The sequence below is a fragment of the Eretmochelys imbricata genome, chromosome 13, assembly GCF_965152235.1.
Source record: "Eretmochelys imbricata isolate rEreImb1 chromosome 13, rEreImb1.hap1, whole genome shotgun sequence".
Lineage (NCBI taxonomy): Eukaryota > Metazoa > Chordata > Testudines > Cheloniidae > Eretmochelys > Eretmochelys imbricata.
The window spans coordinates 33,338,136-33,362,826 of NC_135584.1; the positions used below are offsets into that span (position 1 = coordinate 33,338,136).

Genomic DNA, 24,691 nt, shown 5'->3' on the forward strand with positions numbered 1-24,691 from the left:
CTCAGCAGCCCAGGGGTTCACTTCCAGTAAATGTTCTATGTCCCTGAACCTCATGCTTCAGGGTTCAACTGGCCATTGGCAGGGGCCAGAAAGGGATTTCCACCATCTGTTCCGAGAGGTTTTTGTTTGGTTGGTTTTTAAATCTGCTTCTTCTGAAGCACCAGGCTATGCCCATGGCTGGAGATGGGATGTTGTGGGCTGGGCCAGGGCTCTGAGGTGGAGTTTGGGACGTGAGATGCATGAAATAGACTGACTGTGGCTGTGTGCGCGAGTCCCTACTGCGGTAACCACTAGACCCCTCTCCAGTCCCAGATCTCTGAGCAGCCCCTTAGAATCCTGTTGATTGTTTCCTTTCAGCTCCAGGGCCCCCGGATGAATCCAGTCAATGGCACCATCCCGGTGACCAAGTTCATCTTGCTGGGTTTCCCCTCCCTGGGCCGGCTAAGCCGCAATCTCATCTGTGCCCTTTTTTCCTCCACCTACATTGGGACGCTGGCAGGCAACCTGTGCATTGTGTGGGCCGTTCTGCGGGACCCCCGCCTCCAACGCCTGCCCATGTACATCCTGCTGGGGAACTTCTCCTGGCTGGAGATCTGCTATGTCACGACCACCATGCCCCGGATGCTCTCTGACTTGATGAACCCTGGGGTCCCCATCTCCTCCCATGCCTGCTTTGTGCAGTTCTATATCTTCTTTTGCATGGGGACGACCGAGTGCTGCTTCCTCGCAGCCATGGCTTTGGACAGGTACCTGGCAATCTGCCACCCCCTGCGCTACCCCGTCCTCATGTCCCGCCACAGATGCTGGGTGCTGGCGGCCTCTTGCTGGGTCACCGGCTTCTTGTGGTTCGTAGTGCCCGTCATCCTCATCTCCCAGCTCTCCTTCTGCATCCTCACCCTGGATCATTTCGTCTGTGATCCAGGGCCACTGCTGGCTTCCTCCTGCGCCCCAGCTCCCCAGGCTGAACTGGCCACCTACATCCTGAGTTCCCTCATCATCTTTGGTGCTGCCTTCTTCACTCTGACCTCCTACGGGCTAATCGTCAGGGCAGTGCTCAGGCTGCCCGCAGGGGCCGGGAGGCACAAGGCCTTCTCCACCTGCTCCTCGCACCTGGCCGTCGTGGGCCTCTTCTGGGGCTCTGGCATGGTCACCTACATCAGCCCGTCAGCTGCAGGGGGCAGCGGGAAGATGGCGACCCTCTTTTATGCACTGGCGACCCCCCTGCTTAACCCACTGATCTACAGCCTGAGGAACAAGGAGATGAAGGATGCTCTAAGGAGGACCCTGCTGGGGAAGCTGTAGGAGGTTCTGCTCTGGCCCCAGCCTCCAGGGACTGGCCGGTCAGGGGGGTGTGCAATGGGATATGAGTTCTTTTCCTTCTAGGGGTTGCTCACTCCAATCCTGGAGAGTGAACGCACACAGCATTTTGCATGATCTGTAGGAGTCACTCCCAGTATAAAAAATGCCTGTTTGATGATACAACCAGAATGCAAAGGAGCTGGGTGGTGGGATTTGTGTGTGTGGGGGGGGAGGTGGGTGTATGTGCCCTGCTGCGTGTGTGTGTGTGTGTGTATAGAGGCTGGCTCACATCTCTGCCCTTTTTGTGCAGCTGTATTTCAAGATTGTTACCTGGATAGATGTATGTTCACACTTAAAGTCAGAGAGAAAAATTCTGCTCTCATTTTCTTTGCTGTCAATTAGGAGCAACCCCTGTGATGTCAAGAGACTGACAGGTGAGACACAAATCACGGCAGCTGTATATTGTTTTTTTATGGACCTCATTCCCCTTTCACAGCCTTGGATAGAACCCAGGAGTCCCAGACACCCCCTATCTCCCGATCCAACCCACTCAATCCCATTTGCCTCCCACAGCCAGGGATAGAACCCAGGAGTCCCAGCACCCCAGATCTAACCCACTAGACTCCACTCCCCTCCCATAGAAAGGGAACAGAAAGAAGAAGACACTCTCTAACAATGAGAGGAATTGGATTCTGGAATACCCTCCAAACAGGAGTTACGGGAGTAATCAACTTCATTCATTTTGAGGATGAGCTAGACAAATCTATGTGTGGGATTTTTTGATTGAATCTCTTGTGATTGGGAGGAGGGGGTAGCAGGGCTTGGCAACCCATAAGGTCCCTTTTGGTTCATGTCTGATGATCCTAAAAGCTCATAGAATCATAGAAGATTAGGGTTGGAAGAGACCTCAGGAGGTCATCTAGTCCAACCCCCTGCTCAAAGCAGGACCAACCCCAACTAAATCATCCCAGTCAGGGCTTTGTCAAGCTAGGCCTTAAAAACCTCAAAGGATGGAAATTTCACCACCTCCCTAGGTAACCCATTCCAGTGCTTCACCACCCTCCTAGTGAAATAGTGTTTCCCAATATCCAGCCTAGACCTCCCCCGTTCAACTTGAGCCCATTGTTCCTTGTTCTGTCATCTGCCACCAGTGAGAACAGCCTGGCTCCACCCTCTTTGGAACCCCTCTTCAGGTAGTTGAAGGCTCCTACCAAATCCCCCCTCACTCTTCTCTTCTGCAGACTAAATAAGCCCAGTTCCCTCAACCTCTCCTCATAAGTCATGTGCCCCAGCCCCTTAATCATTTTTGTTGCCCTCCAGCTTCATGCTTCAGGGTTACAGCTAGTCACCTGCAGGGGTCAGGAAGGGATTCCCCCCACCAAAAAAAAATTTCTATTGACATTTTCTTCCTCCAAAGCATCAGGGATGGCCACGGCTGGAGATGGGACATCAGACAGAGTAGGCCAGGGCTAGAGATGAGACATTGGATGGGGTAGGCCAGGGCTCGGAGGCAGCATTCTCTGTCTCGAGTGCTTGGCTGGCTGGTTCTTGCTCACATGCTTAGGGTCTAACTGGTCGCCATATGTGTGGTGGGAAGGAATTCCCCGTTGGTCAGACTGGCAGTGACCTTGGGTTTTTCCATCTTCCTCTGCAGCTTGTGGGTGTAGGTCAGTTGCCATGGGGGGGAGGGATAGCTCAGTGGTTTGAGCATTGGCCTGCTAAATCCAGGGTTGTGAGTTCAATCCTTGAGGGGGCCATTTAGGGATCTGGGGCAAAAATTGGGGATTGGGTCCTGCTTTGAGCCGGGGGTTGGACTAGATGACCTCCTGAGGTCCCTTCCAACCTTGATATTCTATGACTATCTGGGTGTATCTCCTTTAATCATTTCCCTGCCATTGCGGGGGCCTTAAGGAATGGTGCATATCAGTCCCTACTTTTCTTTGCCTGTGGCACATCACAGTTTAGCCTTCCAAGCACTGTCCTACTTTGGTCTATTTTCAGCTGCTGGGTGGTGTCAGTGGCCTGTGATCTACAGGTCAGACGAGATGATCTGGTGATCCTCTCTGGCCTTAAACTCTAACCCAGGAGTCCAGACTCCCACATCCTGCTCTAAGCCACTGGATCCCACTTTCCCACTTCTCTCCCAGAGCAATATATAGATCCCAGGAGTGCTGACAACCCATCCCTCCCCACTCTAAGCTACTGGACCCCACTGCCCTCTGAGATCTGGTAACAGAACCCCGGAGTCCTGGTTTCCAGTCCAGCCTTCTGACCACCTCACACCCTCTGCCTGTGCTGTGTCAACTCTTGGCATTAACAGAGGCTGTCCTTCTCTGAGAGTTGTCTAACTTTCATGGGAGTTAGAGCCACTTAATAAATCATACAGTCCAGACTGCAAATCCCCTGGCGGAATTAGCTTGTTTTGATGTCTGAATATTTCTCGCTCTGGGTATTGATGATTTGGGCTGCTGGCAAAGCCAATTAAAGAGTTTGATACTGCTTCCTGCTTGAAAAGTTGGAGCCAGGCAATTCAAAGCAAAAGTTATCTCATCTCGTCAGAGAGCTCAGCACAGATCCCAGTGCTAAGAGAGGGGTGGGAGCTGTGGGTCAGGATTTTTGACAGGCCGTGTGTGCAAAAAATTTCTTCTGTGCAAATTTTTGAAGCAGAGTTCAAATTTGTGCGCCATGTGGCAAATGCGCCCAAGCGAGTAAAATGCTTATATATTTAAAAAGTTTTAATTTGCAATTTGTAATAATAATAGTTTTACACCATGTTATTTTATAAATGTCATTTTTAAATACTTAGAAAAAGGAAATTTAACCATTCTTCATGAAGCACAAGTTAGTTTTAAGCATTACGCTTTATGATCTTTTTTATAGACAATCACGAGCATATATCAAGCACATATTAATCATGATCATTATCAGTCCATAGGCTTCTGCTCATTGGTGTCCACTTTCACCTTTCATTCTATACACATGTCCAAAAAGATTTTGATAAACATATAATAAAGACAATTTAATAAGTATGCCATTATGTCAATTTATATGGGTTTTCAGATAGAGACATCATAAATAAAAAAAGAAAAACAAGAGTTTGTGTTTTAAATTTAAAAATTTCCTAAAAAATATCAATAAATAATTATCAGCCAAGAATAAGATATGCAATTACAAATGCATTTTAATTTCCTTATTGGTTGAAATGTCCAAGACTGCTAAACTAACCTTACTGTTTTTCCCTGCAATCTTTTTTTCATTTGCCCATTCAATATAAACTCTGTCCAGATCTATCAGTCCTCCATCCAGCTGGTAACTCTTAATACACATCAGCATGTCCAAATGATCTACTTGTAAACGATTCCATAGTTTGTTTTTTAGAGTGTTCATTAAGCTATAGCCACGCTCACAGTCTGCACTTGATGCTAGGAATGTTCCTCCAATATCCATCAACTTTGCAAGATCCTGAAACTATTCGTTCTGGTGAGTAAACGTCACCATATCTGGGAAATTTAAAACCAATTGGCTTTTGATTCTTTTGGCTACTGCAAACTTGAAGTCATTGTACTGACTGACTATAACAATCTCTTCAGCAACAAAGTCTTTGTATTTTGAATATAGGGATTTGACAGATGACTCTTTAAGAAATCCAACTTCTATACATCATTCCACATTCTTCCGGTTGAAAATTCTCAAGAAGCTCTGGCATCTGAATAATATGCACAAACCACTCCTTTGTCCTCATCATATGTGAATATTTCACAAAGTTTACGAAGCATTACACTATGTGACTTCGGTATAACCGTCTCTATAGTTTCATCCAGCCATCCAGATTTAAATGAAGTTGTTGTTCTCTTACATGTTAGACCTCTAGACAGTGACGTTTTGGAAATGATTTTTACCAGATTGGTTTATTTAAAATTAAAACTTTTATTATATGACTATCATTTCAATGCGCTTAAGAGCATGACTCAGCAAAAGGGCAAACGGGAGATCATTCAGATCAGGATACCAGAAGTTTGTGCATAGCTCCGATCATGTCCATGCATCTGTGGCAAAAAAATCAGGAAAGTGGAGATGTGTGGGTCCCGATCGTCCCAACGTGATCAACATTACATGTTCGAAATGCTGGCGGGGAGGGGTACGATTCATTGCCCTCCTTTCCCTTCCCCCCCTTGCCAGCTAGTAGAATCTGGCTGTGTTGATAGATGGCAGGAGAACAATGTCAAAAGTCGCCTGTAAATGGTATTTTGGCCTGGCTCCCATTTCTGTGCTCGGTGTTTCGCTGTTTGCGCGGGGTTTAGGATCTGTGTGCGTGTGCGCACACACGCTCAGCTTAGAGGGAACGGTGATCAGGACTGAGGGGCACGGGCAGAGGGGGGAGCTGAGTCTTCAGGATCTGTTCAGCTCTTGGTTTCTGGCAATGAGCAGAGCTACTGAGGCTCAGATTCACATGGATCCCTGCTCGGCTGGGAACCAACCCACTCATAACACATAAGACCCACTGCACAGAGCAGGCAGGTGTCACTACTGCCCTGCAGTGATAGGGAAGAGGTGCAGATGGAGGGGGCCTTGATGGGCTTGGTAAGGGTCTCCTAGTCCTACTGAGATTTATTCCCACCCAGAATCAGCCTGTGGATTGGTTTATTGGAGTCCAGGGGGCAGAGCCTGGGTCTAGCTGAGTCCAAGGGGAGGTGGGACCATCTTAAGCAGAAAGAGCATGGGAAAAGGGGCATCTCTGTTCCTCTCCATAGTGGGGATCGCTCCATTCTAAGGTACCACGTCTATGCCTTGCACCCCAGCCACACCAGTCCCTCTCTCTAGGGTGAACAGCCCTGTTCTGACCTCCCCATATATGCCCTCCACCCCAGGTGGCTCTCCACAGGGGGAATTGCCACGTTCTGAGTTCCCCCAGCTGTATCCCCCAGCACGGCTACACAAACCACAGCCTTCACCTCCACTCCATCCATTACCCCCAAGCCACAACTCACACTGCACTCATCTCACCCCCCCCAGCCATATCCCTGTCCCCTACTCCAGCCAGCCATCCCCCGTCCCCCACTCCAGCCAGCCCCCCACTCCCCACTCCATACAGCCCTCCCCCCAGCCACCCATCACCCCCCAACTCAATCCATCACCCCAGAACCACACCTCTCACCACACTCCAGCCCCTACCCCCCCAGCCAGGCCCCTCAGCCCCAGTTCATCCAGCCCCACCCACCAAGGCCCCTGAACCCCACTCTGTCCAGCCAACACAACCAGACTCCTCACCCCCACCCCAGCCAGGCCCCTCACCTCCACTCTTTCCAGAACCTCCCTCCACTGCAAGGCCCCTGAACTTCACTTTGCCCACCCCCCACAACAAGCCATCCCACCTCTACACCATTCACCCCCAGAGTCAGGTCCCTCACCTCTACTCCCTCCATCCCCACAGCCTGGCTCATCATCCCAGCTCATCATCCCAACGTCATCCAGCCCCCAAGCCTGGACTGTTACCCCGACTCCATTCAGCTCCCCCCATCCCCACCAGGCCCCTCTCCACCACTCCAGCTACCCCAGGAGATTACCCTGTTTATTTTTTTGCAAAAACTGGAAAAGCCTGATTTTAAGGGGCAAGTTTTTCCAGTTTTCACCCTCATCCATTGGGCTCTGGCCAGAGTGGGGGCTAGAGGCCAGCCATAGTAGGGACAGGGCCCAGCTGGGTGAACAGTTTGGCCTAGGGAAGCAGGGATGTGTGAGACCTTCTAGTTAATTAATAAGAATGTTTAATAAGGTGCTGGCTGAGTATAGGGCCCACTCAATGGGGATCCCATAATGGGTTATGCTTTTGCCTTGGTTTGTCAAAGGAGAAATACATCATCCCCCCCACAGCACGAGGTCTGCACTTGGCCTGTATTCATAAAACATCTTTGCCATTTGACTCAATGTACACAGCACAGGTGAGATGCAGCCAGCTCTGGGGTGGGCAGCTGGGTGACAGCCGCAGAGTGACATGGCATGAAGATGTTTTGCCCGATGCTGAGATGCAGCCAGCTCTGGGGCAAGGTAGCTTGGTAACAGTCACGCAGCGACACTGCATGGAGATGTTTTGCCTGGTGCTGAGATGCAGCCAGCTCTGGGGAAGGATGGCAGGGGAGCAGCCATAAAAGGGCGCCGCAAGCGGATGGCTTGCTTGGTGCTGAAGGGCAGGGTATGTCCCTGATGCTGTCTGAGGGAGGGAATGAACCCTGATCTGTGTGTGGAGACAGCGAGAGAACCCAGCACCTGGGAGAAGACAGAGCACAGACTTAGTAATGCCAGCCCCGGCCGGGATTCAACATGTAACCGAGGGGCTGGTGCTCGGTCTTTCAATGTGGCCTCATCCTGACACCCCCAAGGCCTGTTTGTGGGGACTGGGGGCTGTGTGTATGTGTGTGAAGAAATCTGTGGGGTGTGTGTGTGTGTGTGTGTGTGTGAAGCTGGGTGGGCTCTCCCTGGCACTCCCCTGGGGGTCCACAGATCTTTCAGGGATCAAATCCAGATCTGGCTGCTCCTAAACACTCCAGAGACCAAGTCCCAGGGACCCAGCAGTTGAGAGAGCAGATATCACACCGCTCTCACCCTGCATCCTTCAAAAAAGAGACAGGGAGAGAGGAGGATGAGTTATCACTGACAGGTGGGTTTTCACCAGGGATCCTAGTTTTCCTTGATAAAACCCCCAAATTCTGTGATAAAAAAACATAAAAATCTGTGCTTTTCCATGATTAAAATGGAACACTTAATTTTAGTTTCCCTATCCCCAGTAAAATGTAACCATGCTTATCCAATCTAATAGGGACCGGAGCCAGATTGGATCATCAAAAACTGCAATCATCCATAGAGCTTCATCCCTGGTTCAGTTAATACACAGAGCTGGATAATGGAGACTCTGGTAAAGAGGATACTAAGAACATAAGAACAATCAGACTGGGTCAGATCAAAGGTCCATCTAGCCCAGGATCTTGTCTTCTGACAGTGGCCAATGCAAGATATTTCAGAGGGAATGAAAAGAACAGGTAATCATCAAGTGTCACCCATTCCCAGCTTCTGGCAAACAGAGGCTAAAGACACCATCCCTGCCCATCCTGGCTAATAGCCATTGATGGGCCTATTTTCCATGAATTTATCTATTTCTTTTTTGAACCCTGTTATAGTCTTGACCTTCTCAACATTCTCTGGCAAAGAGTTCCACAGGTTGACTATGCGTTGTGTGAAGAAATATTTCCGTTTGTTTGTTTTAAATCTCCTGCCTCTTAATTTCATTTGGTGACTCCGTAGTCCTTGTGTTATGAGAAGGAGTAAATACCACTTCCTTATTTACTTTCTGCACATCAGTCATGATTTTATAGACCTCTATCATGTCCCCCCTTAATCGTCTCTTTTCCAAACTGAAAAATCCCAATCTTATTAATTTCTCCTCATATGAAAGCTGTTCCATTCCCCCTAATTATTTTTGTTGCCCTTTTCTGTACCTTTTCCAATTCCAATATATTTTTTTTGAGATGAGGCGACTACATCTGCACACAGTATTCAAGATGTGGGCACATCATGGATGTATATAGAGGCAAGATGATATTTTCTGTCTTATTACCTATCAATTTCTTAATGATTCCCAACTCTCTGTTACCTTTTTCGACTGCTGCTGCACATTGAATGGATGTTTTCAGAGAATTATCAACAATGACCCCAAGATCTCTTTCTTGAGTGGTAACAGCTAATCTAGACCCCATCATTTTATATGTAGAGTTGGGATTATGTTTTCCACTGTGTATTACTTTGCATTTATCAACATTGAATGTCATCTGCTGTATATGTTTTTATTTTTTTTACAAAATATAAAAACTAAAAATTCTCTGCAAAAATGCAAATTTTGTGTTTTTCCTATTTTTTCTGTGGAAGACAGATTTCTAGGATCCCTGATTTTCACCTACAGCTTCATTCTTGCTTTGATTCTTCTGTGGCTGCTGCATTGTTCCGCCACCCACCCTTCTCTGCTCCAAGCACTAAGCACTCCATGCACAAATTCAGGCTGCAAATTAACAGAAGGTTTTGAACCATCAGAGGGGGGATGTTCTGCAGCAGCCTCCCACTAAGAGTGGGGGAGCAACTTATTTTTTAGAGAGAGTTAGAGAAATCATAGAATCATAGAATATCAGGGTTGGAAGGGACCTCAGGAGGTCATCTAGTCCGACACCCTGCTCAAAGCAGGACCTATCCCCAATTTTTGCCCCAGATCCCTAAATGGCCCCCTCAAGGATTGAACTCATAACCCTGGGTTTAGCAGGCCAACGTTCAAACCACTGAGCTATCCCTCTCCCCACCCCCACCAATGTTTGAGTGTGATTGTACGATGGGGCTGCTTGTGATGGTGGGGGGGGCAGGTCTCAGCAGCCCCGGGTCTCACTTCCAGTTAATGTTCTATGTTCCTAAAGCTCATGCTTCAGGGTTTCAGCCGGCCATCGGCAGGGGGCAGGAAGGAATTTCCACACCTCCACCCCATGTATTCAGAGAGGGTTTTTTTTTTCCCCTTTTTAGTTTTTAAGCTGCTTCTTCTGAAGCACCATGCGATGCCCACAGCTGGAGATGGAACACGAGGTGAGGTGGGGGGGTGGGGTGAGCCAGGGCTCTGAGGTGGCACTGAGCATTCCTTGTCTCAGGTGCTTGGCTGGCTGGTCCTTGCTCAGATGCCCAGTGTCTCACTGATATGTGGCCTGGGGAACCACATCTAGGAACCACAACACAACATTATTAACTTACCATTTTAATAAATTCAGGACATAGTATAAAATGCACTTATTAATTTAAGATTTTGATCAAATTTAGGCAAAAATAATACATAATTCCTAATTTAGTATGTTAAAATTTGAAAAATAAGAATTTATTATTATTTTAATCATAACTGGAATTAATATCCTATGTAAATATTAATTTAACATGTGAAGTGAATCTAGAAATCAATGCAGTATGGATTTAATACTAATGAGTAACTCTAATATTAATGAGAAAGTATTTCCACTGAATGTAGGAATGAAAACAATATTGAATTCTTAATTTATTATTTTAATCACACAAGTAATGAATATAATATATAGTTATTCATTTATTATTTAAACTGAAGATAGAAATGGTTAGCATATATAGTTATTAATTTATTTTAATTAAATATAGGAATTGATATCTTAGGTAGTGATTTATTTTAATAAAATTATAATATAGTTATTAATTGTATGTTTTAATCAAATCTAGGATTTTTACATTCTGAGTCTCAAAATTAATATGAATTGCAACTCAATCAATCTACCACATTAATCTAATGTGGAAAACATAATGTGTAAATTGTCTGCAGCAGGGACCTTGTTTTACTTCTGTGTTTGTGCAGCAATTAGCAGAATGAAATTGTAGCCTGTGACTGGGACTCCTAGGGGTTACTTCAATATAAATAAACAATAAAATAATAAATAGTGTAATTATCAACCAACTCGATACATTAAAACACATGTACTGATTGTTTGTAGAGTTTAATCATATCACTATATTAATATAGATTTTACTATATTAGATCTAGATTTTCCTTCTGCAGAGCCTTCATGGCCAGTCCATGACTGATATTGTCCTTGGATCCAAACAAAGGGTAAGGGATTTTTAAAAGTCCTCTTGATTCAATTGTGTGTCACTCATTAATTAGATATGGGGAAAGGTTTGGGGTAACATTTTCCTAGGTGCTTAAGTCTAATCCCATTTCCAAAAGGGATTTGAGGTCAAAATGTGAAAGGGATTTAAGTGCCTAAAGATGCAGCCCAAGCCCAAGAAATTTCAATTTAGCATCAAAGTGCAGGGAGGAGGGAATGTTAAATCAGCTCCCTGTGCTTCTCTGAGCATCATCTACTGTATTGACCTGCACAGATGGGGTTTGTGATCCTAGACTGGTCCAGAGAAGCTGATCCAGCTATGGAATGAGGAGTAAGAGTTCATTGGCCAAGAAGAACAGCTGGCTGAATGTCTCATAGAAGGAGCTTTATCCAACCAAAAAGGTTTCAAAAGGCAGAATAAACCCAGTTTAAGCATCAGATCCCAGGTAGTTTGGAATGTGATATGTATGAGAGAGAGAGATTGACTGTGACTTTGTGTGTTTGTGTGTGTGGGTGTGTCTGCTATTCCCTACTACAATTTCTATCCCAGATCTCTGGATAGAACCTTGCTACCCTGTTGATTATTTCCTTTCAGCTCTTGGACCCCTGAAGAATCCAGCCAATGGCACCATCCTGGAGACCAAGTTCACACTGGTGGGTTTCCCCTCCCTGAGTCAGCAGAGCCGCACTCTCCTCTGTGCCCTTCTCTCCTTGGCCTATGCCGAGACGGTGGTAGGGAACCTGTGCATTGTGTGGACCGTACTGCGAGACCCCCACCTCCAATGCCTGCCCATGTACATCCTGCTGGGGAACTTCTCCTGGCTGGTGATCTGCTACGCCACATCCACGGATGCTTTCTGACCTGCTGTCCCTTGGCGTCCCCATCTCCTTCCACGGCTGCTTCCTGCAGTTCTACTTCTTCTTCTCTCTGGAAAGCACCGAGTGCTTCTTACTTTTGGTCATGGCCTTAGATAGGTACCTGGCCATCTGCCACCCCTTGCGCTACCACATCCTCATGTCCCACCAGCTCTGCTGGGCCATGGTGGCCTCCTGCTGACTCTCTGGTTTCCTGTGGTTCATAGTGCCCATTGTCCTCATCTCCCGGCTCTCCTTCTGTGGACCCGACACCCTGGATCATTTTCTCTGTGACCCAGGCCCATTGCTGGCTGCCTCCTGCACCCCAGCTCCCTGGACTGAACAGATCTGCTCCACCCTGAGATCCGTCATGATCTTCATCCTGGCCTCCTACGGGCTTGTCATCAGGGCTGTGCTGAGGCTGCCCACAGGGGCCAGGTGGCACAAGGCCTTCTCCACCTGCATCTCACACCTGGCCATGGTAGGACTGTTTTATGACTCCATCATGGTCACCTACGTCAACCCGTCAGCCTCCGAAAGCAGCAGGAAGATTGTGACGCTTTTCTACACAGTGGGGACCCCGCTGCTCAACCCGCTGATCCACAACCTGAGAAACAAGGAAGTGAAGGAGGCTCTGAGGAGGACCCTGCTGGGGGAGCAGTACGGGGATCTGCTCTGGCCCCAGACTGCAGGGACTGGCTAGTCAGAGGGTAGGCACTGGGATATGAGGCCCTTCCTCTCCAGGGGGTGCTGGCTTTAATCCTGCAGGGGAAACACACAGCATTTTACATGATCTGTAGGGGTCACTTGTAATATTAAAAATGACTGTTTGTTGATACAGACAGAACACAATGGGAGCAGAGGGAGGTGTGGTGGTGTATGTGTCCTTGCTGGAGGAAATGAGCCCAGCTCAGTGTGTGTGTGTAGGGGATAGGAGAACAAACCGAGTGTGTGTGCAGGGAGGCTGGCTCCCATCTCTGCCCTTTTTGTGCAGGTGTATTTTTGTGAAGCGAGATAAATGTGTTATCGCACTTAAATCACAGAGGGCAACATTCTGCTCTCCTTTTTTCTGCTGGCAATCAGGAGCAACCCTAGTGATGTCCAGAGACTGGCATCTGTGTAGCTGTTGCCAGAATGATGGGGACATTATATTTGTATGTTATGGACCACACTTCTCTCCCACAGCCAGGGTTAGAACCCAGGTGTCCCAGTACCCCTCCCCCCCAATCAAACCCCATAGTCCCCACTCTCTTCCCATGGCCAGAGACAGAAATGAGAAGGTCTCTAACCATCAGATGTGTAAGGTCCTGGAGCAACCTCCCAAAGGGAGTGGTGGGGGTTAAAGAAATTAATGAGTTTAAATGGATCATCAGATAAATTAATGAGTGGTATTGTATGGTGGTGTTGGCAGCCCTGAAGGTTCCTTGTGGTTCATGTCTTATGTTCCTAAAATCTTCAGGGTTTCAGTTAGTCACCTGCAGGGGTGAGGAAGGGATTCCACCCCACAAAATATCTATTTTGGAAGGGAGGGGGGTTGTTTGTATTGTCTTCTTGTTCTGAAGCTCTGGGATAGCCACAGCTGGAGCTGGGGCACTGGGTGGGGTGGGTCAGGGCTCCTATGTGGTACTGAGCCAAACTCTCTCTCAGGTGCTTGGCTGGCAATTCTTGCTCACATGCTCAGGGTCAAACTTGTTGCCTGATCCTTTTAATGGTCAATAATTCTTGTATTGGTTGCCAGTTGATCTGATTAATGAACTGGGTGTCAGATGGTTCTTGTCCCAGAAGGCTACCCTGAACTAAAACCAATAAGTTCAATATCTTGTAGGGAACCTAAAGGTGTAGAGCAAAGCAAAGCCTTGGAGATCTTTATTAAAATCAGTATAAAAGCCAGAAAAGCTCCAAGCCACATGAACAGATAGAAATAATACAGTGCGGGGGATATCTGTTGTATCAGTATGAGCATAGGATCTTTGATTTGAATACTACACCCTTCCTTGAGGACCTGGTGGAAAGTGACAAAGGACAAGCCCTGTCTCTGACATGCCAAACAAGTCCGATGGTCGAGGTTCCTCAATGCCCAAAATTGATGGTAGATAACAATAGAGCCGAAGGGTCAAATGATGGAAAGCTCAGGTTGGTTTGACCTATTTTGGTTGGTTTGCCCTGAGCACTATCATGAATATTCATGCTTACGCTTAGCCTTCCATATCCAAATCTAACTTCCTCACCCCCCTAATATTGGGGTGCACGATCCGATAGGTTACCATCTTAATATATATTAAGGCCATTTAACCCATTACCATGCCTGTCGCCTCTTGCTGAGACAGATTTGTGGTTATCACTTCCATGGTCCTATGGTTTCCATATACTATTAGGTTCTAACTTCTACCATTAAGCAAGCTATCCCTAGTTCCCCCAAATCCAAGGGTAACTGTGGGGCATTTATCTACACCAGACATCACAGGGAGGCCTACTATACTTGACTATACTTATGCTAACTTGCTTTAGTTAAAGTCTGACAGGATACAGGCCTGTAGGTTCCTTGCATAGGTGCTGACTCCATGAGTGCTCTGGGGTTGGAGCACCCATGCAAAAAAATAGGGGGTGCTCAGCACCCACCAGCCATCCTCTGATCAGCTGTCTGGTGGTGGGCAGGAGGCACTGGGGGGAGGGGAAGACTGGGGTAGGAAGAGGCAGAGCAAGGGTGGGACAAGCTCAGGGAAGGGGGCGCAGGTGGGGAGGGAAAGGGCAGGGTCTTGGGGAGAGGGTGGGAAGGCACAGAGCAAGGGTGGGGCCTTGGGAGAAGGGGCGGAGTGGGGATGGGTTCTTGGGGCACAGCAGGGGTGGAACACCCAACGGAAAGAAGAAAGTTGGAGCTTGTGGTTCCTTGTGTTACAGCTGGGTATAATGAAGACAAGCAAGCCCGACTGGCCAGAAACTGGTCACCGTATGTGAGGTGGGGCAGGAATTTCCCCCCAGCTCAGACTGACAGTGACCCTGGGTTTTTCAATCTTCCTCTGCAGCATGTGGGTGTGGGTCAGTTGCCAAGATTAGCTGTGTGTATGTCCTTTAATCATTTCCCTGTCATTGTGGGGACTGGTGCACATCAGTCCCTGCTATTCTCTGTCTGTGGCACATCACAGTTTAGCCTCCTGAGGTCTGTAATACCTTGGTCTAATTTCAGTTGCTAGGCGGTGTCGGTAGCCTGAGATCTACAGACAATGAGCCTAGGTGATGTTCTGGTCCCTTTTGGCTTTAAACTCTAACTCAGGTGTCCAGACCCCAACCCCACTGCTCTAACCCATTGGACCCACTTTCCCACTCTCCTGCCATACGTATAGATACAAGCCAGGTGCTTGGTATCGGTCTCCCAGTCCAGTGGTTCTCAACAAGGGGTACGTATACCCCTGGGGGTACGCAGAGGCCTTCCAAGAGCGTCATCAACTCATCTAGATATTTGCCTAGTTTTACAACAGGCTACAAATAAAGCACTACTGAAGTCAGTACAAACTAAAATTTCATACAGACAATGACTTGTTTATACTGCTCTATAGACCAATGTTTCTCAAACTGGGGTCTGTGGATCCCCGGGGGTCTGTGAGGGTACTTCACAGGGTCCCCGAGTCATGGCCAGCTCCAGGGGGTCCACGAGTCATGTCCTGGGCTGCCAGCCCCACTGATCAACTCCTTCCCCTCTCTCACAGTGCCTCCTGCACGCTGGGGAACAGCTCTTCAGCGGTGTGCAGGAGGCGCTGGGAGGGAGGAGGAGAAGCGGGGATGGGGCACGCTCAGGGGAGGGGGAGAAAAGAGGTGGGGAAGAGGAGGGGCAGGGGTGGAATGGGAGCAGGAAGAGATGGGGTGGCCCTTGGATAAAAGGTGTGGAGTGGGGGCAGGGTCTGGGGCTGAGTGGGGATTAAGCACCCCTGCGGAAAATTAGAAGCTGGCTTGGGGGTCCGCAACATTTTTTAAATGAAAATGGGGGTCATCAAGTTGCTAAAATTTGAGAACCGCTACTATAGACTATCCACTGAAATGTAAGTACAATATATTCCAGTTGATTTATTTTATAATTATATTCTAAAAATGAGAAAGAAGGAATTTTTCAGTACTAGTGTGGCTGTGACACTTTTGTATTCATATTTCTGATTTTGTAATCAAGTAGATTGCAAGTAGATTGATAATTTGCCATTATCCAATTCGAGGTGAAACTTGGGAGTACGCAGGACAAATCGGACTCCTGAAAGGGGTACAGTCATCTGGAAAGGTTGAGAAACATTGTCTTATCCCAGTGAGATTTCTTCAAACCTGGGAACAGACCTTTGGGTGGGTTTATTGGGGTACCAGGGGGCAGAGCATGGGTCTAGCTGAGTGCAAGGGAAGGTGAGACCAAATTAAGCAGAGAGAGCATGGGAAAAGGGGAATCTCTGTCCCTGTCCTTGGTGGGGATCGCCCCATTCTGAGGTCCCCTGACTGCCTCGCAGCCTGTTCACACCAGTCCCTCTCTGTAGGGGGAACAGCCCCATTTTGAGCTCTCCATATTTGTCCACCCACCCCAGGTACCCACCGCCCTCCATTCATCCCCACCCAGCCAGGCCCCAGAACCCCACTTGGCCCAGACACCAGAACCAGGCCCCTCACCCCCACCCCAGCCAGACCCTTGCCCAGGCTGGCCCCTCAATCGCACTACATCCAGCACCACAACCAGGCACCTGATCCTCACTCCATCCAGCCCCCCCACCCACAGTCCTCTCACCCCACCCAGCCCCCCAGCCACACCCCTCAGCCCCAATCTTCCCATCCCCCCAGCAAGGCCCTCACCCACACTCCATCCCAGCCAGACTTCTGACCCCCCCACATCAATTACTCCCACAGCCAGGCCACTCACCCGCACTCCATGCAACCTCCCCGCATACACCCCTCACCTCTACTACATCCAGCCCCACCCCCCGCCCCCTCACCCCAGCTAGGGGAACAGCTTGGCCTAGAGAAGGAGGGAAGTATGTGACCTTCTAGTTTACTAACAAGAACGTTTAATGAGGTGTCAGCTGAGGAAAGGGCCTACACAATGGGGATCCCATAATGGGTTTGCTCTTCCCTTGGCTTGGCAAAGGAGAAACACATCATTCCCCCCCAGCGTGAGGTCTGCATTTGGCCTGTGTTCATAAAGCATATTTGCTGTTCCGCTCCATGTACGCAGCACACATGAAATGCAGCCAGCTCTTAGGTGGGTTAGCTCAGTAACAGCCACAGAGTGGCACTGCATGGAGATGGCTCAGCTGGTGCTGAGATGCAGCCAGCCCTGGGGAAGGATGGGAGGGGAGCAGCCACAAAAGAATGCCTCAGGGGGATGGGTCGCCTGGCACTGAGGGATGGGCTAGGGTATGGCCCTGCTGCTGGAGGGAATGAACCGTGCTCTGCTGGTGGACAGAACAAGAGAACCCAGCACCTGGTAGAAGACGGAGCACTGCTTTCTAACTGCCAGCCCCTGCCTGGGATTTGCCATGTGCCCCAGGGGCTGGCGCTGGGACTTTCAATGTGGCCTCCTTGGTACTCCTCTGGGTGTCCATAGATCATTCAGGCATCAAATCCAGATCTGGCTGCTCCCACCCGCTCCAGAGACCAAGTCCCAGGGTTCCAGCAGCTCAGAGAGCAGATATCAGCCCCCTCTCGCCTAGGACCCTTCACAGCAGAGGCAGAGAGCGGAGTCTGGGATCTCACAGCCAGGTGTGTTTTCACACACAGCTTCCTTCTTGCTTTGATTTGTCCATGGCTGCTGCTCTGTTCTGCTGCCTGCCCCTCCCTGCTCCAACCACTAACCCAGCCATTCAAAAATGCAGCCTGGCAATTAACAGGATGTTTCTAACCATCAGAGGGGGGGAAGTTCTGCAGCAGCTTCCCTGTAGGAGTTCGGGGGGCAACATAGTTTTAAGAAAGAGGTAGAGAAATGTATGAGTTTGATTGTATGATGGGGCTGCTTGTGACTGTGGGGGGCAGGGCTTAGCAACCCCAAACTCACTTCCAGGTCAATGGTCTATATTCGTAAAGCTCATGCTTCAGGGTTTCAGCTGGCCATTGGCAGGTGCCAGGAAGGGCTGTCCCACCCCCCTCAACGCATGTATTCAGAGACGTTTTTTTTGTTGCTGTTTTTAATCGGCTTCCTCTGAAGCACCAGGAGAGGCCCACAGCTGGGGGGAGGGTGAGGGGGAATCAGGGATCTGAGGTGTCACCTTGCATTCCCTGTCTTGGCTCCCTGGTACTTGCTCACGTGCCCAGCATCTGAGTGATATGTGGGCTGTGGAAGGAATTTCTCCCCAGTTCAGACTGGCCATGACCTTGGGATGGTTTCACCTTCCTCTTCAGCGTGGGGGGTGGGCCACTCAGCAAGACGAGCTGGGTGTATCTCTCATAATTGTTTCTCTGCATTGTGGGGGCCTCAGGCACTGGTGCACCCTAGTTCCTCCTATTCTCTGCCTGGGGCAAGCAATAGTCTAGTCTCCTGTGGGCTGTGATACGCTGGTAGGTGGGTCAGTGTGCAGATGCTTGGTGTCAGGAATGTACAGAGGGTCAGACTAGATAACCAGGTGGTCTCTTCTGGCCTTCAGTTCTATGGCTCCATACCATTGCCCTCCTGAGCCAGGAATAGAACCCAGGAGTCCAGGCTCCCAATTGTTTGTGCCCTAAACCACTTGCCCCCTGCCCTCTCAGGCCCTAGACTGACACACGTTCAATTCCAATGGCTAGTTTACATGGTGGAGAAAGGTACTGTGTTTTCAGATTCTAACCTCTTCACCTCTTCGGTGCAGGTTAGTGCTTCCAACAAGCATCCCCCAGTCCTCCCAGTAATGACCCAGTAAAACCAGGGATGACCATACCTTCAGCAGGTATCAGCAACCTTTCAGAAGTGGTGTGCCAAGTCTTCATTTATTCACTGTAATTTAAGGTTTCGTGTGCCAGTAATACATTTTAACGTTTTTAGAAGGTCTCTCTCTATAAGTCTATATTATATAACTAAACTATTGTTGTATGTAAAGTAAATAAGGTTTTTAAAATGTTTAAGAAGCTTCATTTAAAATTAAATAAAAATTCAGATCTTATCAGTTTAGTGTGATCCTTGCCCTTACTTTTCCTTGCTGAGTTTTCCAATGTCTGGCACGTATTTGGATACTGCACACAGGCTTCTGAGTGATCTGTTGTTAACCGAGAGGGATAGAGGACAGATTTCATGTGTGAAAATACCTGTTCACACAGGTATGTGGATCCAAATGCTGAAAGTATTGCAAACGCAATTTTCTTCAAACAGTTTAATTTCACTGGCAGGGACGTCCAGCAGGTCAGAATAGAGGCCCCATGATCTCTCTCGGTAGCTTCAAGTGCGCTCTGCAGCTCTCCAAACTTTGATGCCCACAATTCTGAGCTTTTTAACTGAATGAGCTGCATCTCGAAATCTTCAACACCCATTCACTGAAATACAGACAAATCCAAGTCACTTTCGTTGAACTTTTCAGGTTTAATTAGAAAAGAAAGCATTGGGCCAAATCGCTGGAAATCTTGAAATCTGTCAGAAAATCCTGATTCCAGTTCTTGCATGTACGTTCCAATCTCATCAACACTGACAGTGCAATGTTTCGATAGCTCTTGTATGTGTTGGAAGTAGTGCAAAATCGAAGTTCAAATATCCTGAGAAAAAACCGCTAGCTCTACAACAAATGTCTTCCAGGCTTCATAAAGATCCAGAGCCATTTGCCCGGCACCCTGGAGACAGAGGTTGAATTCATTTAGGTGAGCGGTGATGTCATTTAGAAACGTAAGCTTACACAGCCATTTGCCATTATCCAGTTCGGGGTGGATCCAGTTCAGACAAAAAGGCCTCGATTGCATCAAAGCAGTTTACAAAGCACACCAAAACCTTGCCACAACTTAGACACCGAATGTTGCTATGAAGTGGAATGTCATTATAAGCACTGTCCATCTCTTCTGGCAGTGCTTGAAACTGTCTGTGAGTCAAAGCAGATCGAGCAACAAGGAAATTCTCAATTTGCATCACTGCATTCATCACATTCTTAAGCTCTGAATTAGAAATTTTAGCATACAGGATTTCTTGATGGATGATACAGTGAAATTTGACTGTCGGGCAGCCAATTTGATCTTCAAATAACTTTACAACTCCCTTCTGTTTTCCGACCATGGCAGGAGCACCATCTGTTGTCACACAAAATATTTTTCTGATGTCAACTCCTTGTTCTTTAAAATGGTTTACAAAACTTTCCACTATATCTTCCCCCTTTGTTGTGCCATGCAGTGGTTTTAGGCAACAAAGTTCCCCTGGGATTTCATCAGAAGCACAATGTCTTGCAACAACTGTCAAACGTGGAACTTCATTTATATCCACGCTCTCATCAACTGCAATGCTAAACACTGCTGTGTCTTTTAATGCAGTCGTCTGCTTTTTGTAATGTTTTCTGCCATCTCGCTTATGAGTCTCTCAACTGTTCTGGCAGAGACAGGCAGTTCTTTTATTCTAGATACGCTCGTATCTTTATTTGGAAAATCATTGAACAAAACCTCCGAACTGCTGAGAAAAACTTCTTTTATATATTCCCCATCTGTAAACAGCTTTCCTTTGTTTGCAGTGCACTGTGCAATCTTGTAACTTCCTTCTGTAGGTTGATTTTTACTTACACTTAAGCATTTAAAAACACTGCTTTGCTTCTCCTATCCTGCTACCGCCTTTTTGATCGATTCTGCCTTGTCTGCTTTATCAAGAAAGGTTTTCTTGTGCTTCGTTTCAAAATGTTGTTGAACACTTGATGTGCGACAGACAACACTTTCACAAAGGAAAGCACAAAGAGCAAGGTCCTTCTTTTGAATAAATCCAAATGTGTCTGTCCAAGAAGGCTGAAATGAATGGACATCTAACTTTGCTTTCTTAGCAGCTGGCATTTTGTCAAATGTACCCCTCAATTCACAGTGAGAAAAAAAATTGCAACAGACGGCATGCACACCATCAAACGCAGTGCGCTTTCCACATGGCGTGGTATAAGCAGCAAATCAGAACTTAAAAATATCCCAGTGGCGCTGGAACAATTTTTAAGGTGCAGGTGCTGAGTTGAGCCTGCTCTTGCCCCTGTCTTCACCCCTCACTGCCCCAGGCTGGGGCCAGTGGGCCAAAGCTGGGAGCGGCTGCAGAGCGCCAGGCCAAGGCCAGGAATAGAGCCCTGGGCCAGCGGCTGGGACCCCAGGCCAGCAGTGGGCTGAGCGGGGCTGGTGGTTGGATCCCCAGCTGGCAGGGGCCAGTGGCCGGTACCCCAGGCCGGCAGCGGGCTGAGTGGGGCCGGTGGATGGAACCCCAAGCTGGCAGGGGCCAGTGGCTGGTACCCCAGGCCGGCAGCGGGCTGAGTGGGGCCGGCGGCCAGGACCCTGTCTGTGAAGGGGCTGGCGGCCAGAACCCCAGAGTGGCAGCGGGCTCAGCGGGGCCAGCGGCCAGGACCCCAGACCGGCAACGGTGGTGGCCAGGCGGATGGGACCCCAAGCAGGCAGCAGAGTGCCAGTGAAAATCAGCTCACATGCTGCCTTCGGCACAGGTGCCATAGGTTGCTGACCCCTGCTTTACAGCCTTACCCATTTCAACCTGACCCAGTATCACTCACTGTGAATTTAAACCGATATAGCTAAGTGATTGCAAAATGTGTTGTGGATATTCTCACTTCAGTTTAAACCTGATTATTCTGGGTTAGTTTAAATCAATTAGGAATAGGTTTTAGTTAACCTGAAATCATCTTCTCTGAGACCAAAGTAAGTGTGTCCACACGCTGTTTTAATTATACCCGTTTAAAGGCCAATTCAAGTTATACCAGTTGCTTAGGCCTAAATTGTTAAGAGAGCCCAGTAAACATTCTTATACTGTCCAATAGTTCTTCAGCAAAAAGTAGATTTACATTTTAGACTAACAGGCAGACTGCTAGATAATTTTTAAAAAGTAATTGCGAAGATAGATAGATACAGAGATAGATATGTCCAATCCTTAATTTGTAATGAAAGAAGTACTGGGGCTCAAGCAATTCTTTTAATTTCATAACTGATGCGGCAAGCCCAGAGGTACTGGGGCAATGAACCGCCAAGCCCAGAGGTGCCGGGGCTCAGCCCTGGCAATCTCTGGCACAAATGAAGCACTGGATACGTCTACGTTTAATAGAAGGAAAAAATGCTTTAAACCATTGTGGGTGGACATTTTTTTCTCTTTCATAAAGAAGCAAGAAAAGAAAAAAATCCATTACCATTCCTCTGTAGATCAACTTTCTAAAGAGATTCTGATCTGTTGTATATTCTCTGTACTCCAATGATCAGAGCAGATAATTCTCTGGGTTTGTCTGGATCCCAGAATTTATGTGGGACTATTACAATGAAATCTAGAAATACAGAGAAAATATATCTTTTGATTTAACATTTCCTATCTCACTTTGAATCTTACAAATCTAATCTAGGTATTAATAAAATATATATTTACTACTTTCATATTTGACTTTAACATGGAAATTAGCACAATATACTGTTCTTAACCCAATATTTAACTGATTCTTGAAATTTTTCAGATATAGAATTATTAGCTCAATATTTGAATCACAAAATCTAAAAATATATGTAGCTGTTAACTGAATATTTTAATCAAATCTAGAAAATTATGTACATATTAGTTTAATATTTTAACCAAGTCCGGGAGTTACAATGTATCATTATTAAGTTAGTATTTTAATCAAATCTGTAAAATAGTACAAAATGTACTTATTAATTTAAGATTTTAATCAAACATGGACAAACGTAATATATCATTCATAATTTACTATGTTAATGAAAAATAAGAATCTATGAATATTAATTATTGTAAACATAATAGGAATTCATTTCCTATGTAATTACCAATGTAATATGTTTAACAAATCTGGAAATCATCACAATATATACTTATTAATTTAAGGTTTTAATAAAATCTAGGAATTAACAGGATAAGTAAATATTAATTTAACATGTGAAGTGAATCTAGAAAGCCATACATATGTATGTCATGTTAATAACTAACTCAGTAATATTAATAAGTGAATATTTTCATTGGATGTAGGAATGAACAAAATATCTAATTCTTAATTTATTTCAAAACTTAAATAAAGATAATATCTAATTATTATTTATTATTTAAATTGAAGGTAGTAATGGATAGCATATATAGTTATTGATTTATTTTAATTAAATATAGGAATTGATATCTTAGGTAGTTATTTGTTTTTTTTATCAAAATTGTATTATAGGTATTAATTTTACATGTTAATCAAATCTAGGAATTTATATAGCATGCAATGATTAATTTTACATTCTGAGTATAAAGTCTGCTGCAGTTTCCACGGTATGTATCTGATGAAGTGAGCTGTAGCTCACGAAAGCTCATGCTCAAATAAATTGGTTAGTCTCTAAGGTGCCACAAGTACTCCTTTTCTTTTTGCGAATACAGACTAACACGGCTGTTACTCTGAAACCTGTTAATATAAACTGTAACTCAATCGACCATTTTGATCTTGTTTGGAAAATATATTGTGTAAACTGGTTGGGGCTGGGGCTGTCTTTTTCTTCGGTGTTTGTGCAGCACTTTGCACAATGAGGTCCTGGTCTGTGACTGGTCTGCGACTGGGAGTGGCTGGGTCATTACACATATTGAATCTATTTCCCCCATGTTAAGTATCCTCACAACTTCTTGTCAACTGTCTGAATGGGCCATCTTGATTATCACTACAAAAGTTTTTTTTTCTCCTGCTGATAATAGCGCTTCTTAATTAATTAGCCTCTTACAATTGGTATGGCTACTTCCACCTTCTCTGTATCTATCTATCTATCTATCTATCTATCTATCTATCTATCTATCTATCTCTTCTTACTATATGTTCCATTCTATGCATGCGATGAAGTGAGCTGTAGCCCATGAAAGCTTATGCTCAAATAAATGTGTTAGTCTCTACGGTGCCACAAGTCCTCCTGTTCTTTTCTCGGATACAGACTAACACGGCTGCTACTCTGAAAACTCATCTGTGACTGTGGTTCCTAGGGGTTACCTCAATTATTAATAAATAATAAAATAATCAATAAATAGTATAATTATCAATTGACTCTACAAATTCATTCATACATGTACTGATTGTTTGTAGAGTTTAATCTTATTGCTATATTAATATAGATTTTTCTATATTAGATCTAGCTTTTCCTTCTTCAGAGCCGTTAGGCCAATCCATGACTGATGTCATCCTTAGATCAGTCCAAACTCAAGGCAAGGAATTTTTAAAATACCCTCTTGATTCAGCTCTGTATCACTCATTAGTTAGACAAGAGGAAAGGTTTGGGGTAACATTTTCCAGTGTGGTTTAGGAGTCTCATCTCGTTTCCAAAATGCATTTAGGTGCCTAAAGATACAGTCCTAGCCCAGTCAATTTCACTTTAGACTTGAAGTTTGGGGAGGAGGGAACATTATATCAGCTCCCCCAGCTTCTCTGAGCATCATCTGCTATTTTGACCAGAACTGATGGGGTTTGTGATCCTAGACTGGTCCGGAGGAACTGATCCAGCTATGGAAGGAGAAGCAAGAGTTCATTGCCCAAGCAGGATAGCTGGCCAAATGGCTCAATGCAGGATCTTTATCCAGTGCTGAGGGTTTCCAAAGGAAGAATAAACCCAGCCTGAGTGTCAGATACCAGGCAGTGTTTGACATATGATATGTATGAGAAAGAGAGACTGAGAGTGACTCTGTGTGTGTGTGCGCGTGTTCTTTACTACTCTAAAGACACTTCCCCACCCAGATCTCTGGGTAGAACCATGGCGTCCTGTTGATTGTTTCCGTTTACCTCCAAGGTCCCCTG

At 46.4% G+C, this 24,691-nt stretch overlaps 1 protein-coding gene and 1 pseudogene across 1 annotated transcript; both read left to right on the forward strand.

Moving 5' to 3' along the window:
* Positions 1–372: 372 nt before the first annotated feature.
* LOC144273872 (olfactory receptor 11G2-like) lies at positions 373–1,302 on the forward strand. The gene has a single exon (XM_077832575.1). The coding sequence runs from the start codon at positions 373–375 to the stop codon at positions 1,300–1,302; it is 930 nt and encodes a 309-aa protein (XP_077688701.1).
* An 8,579-nt stretch (positions 1,303–9,881) lies between these two features.
* Positions 9,882–12,501, forward strand: LOC144273827 (olfactory receptor 11G2-like; annotated as a pseudogene).
* The last annotated feature ends 12,190 nt before the right edge of the window (positions 12,502–24,691 follow it).

Bases quoted from the DNA above. Each gene is read 5' to 3' on its own strand.
- LOC144273872 (XM_077832575.1), top strand. From the start codon at position 373: ATGAATCCAGTCAATGGCACCATCCCGGTGACCAAGTTCATCTTGCTG.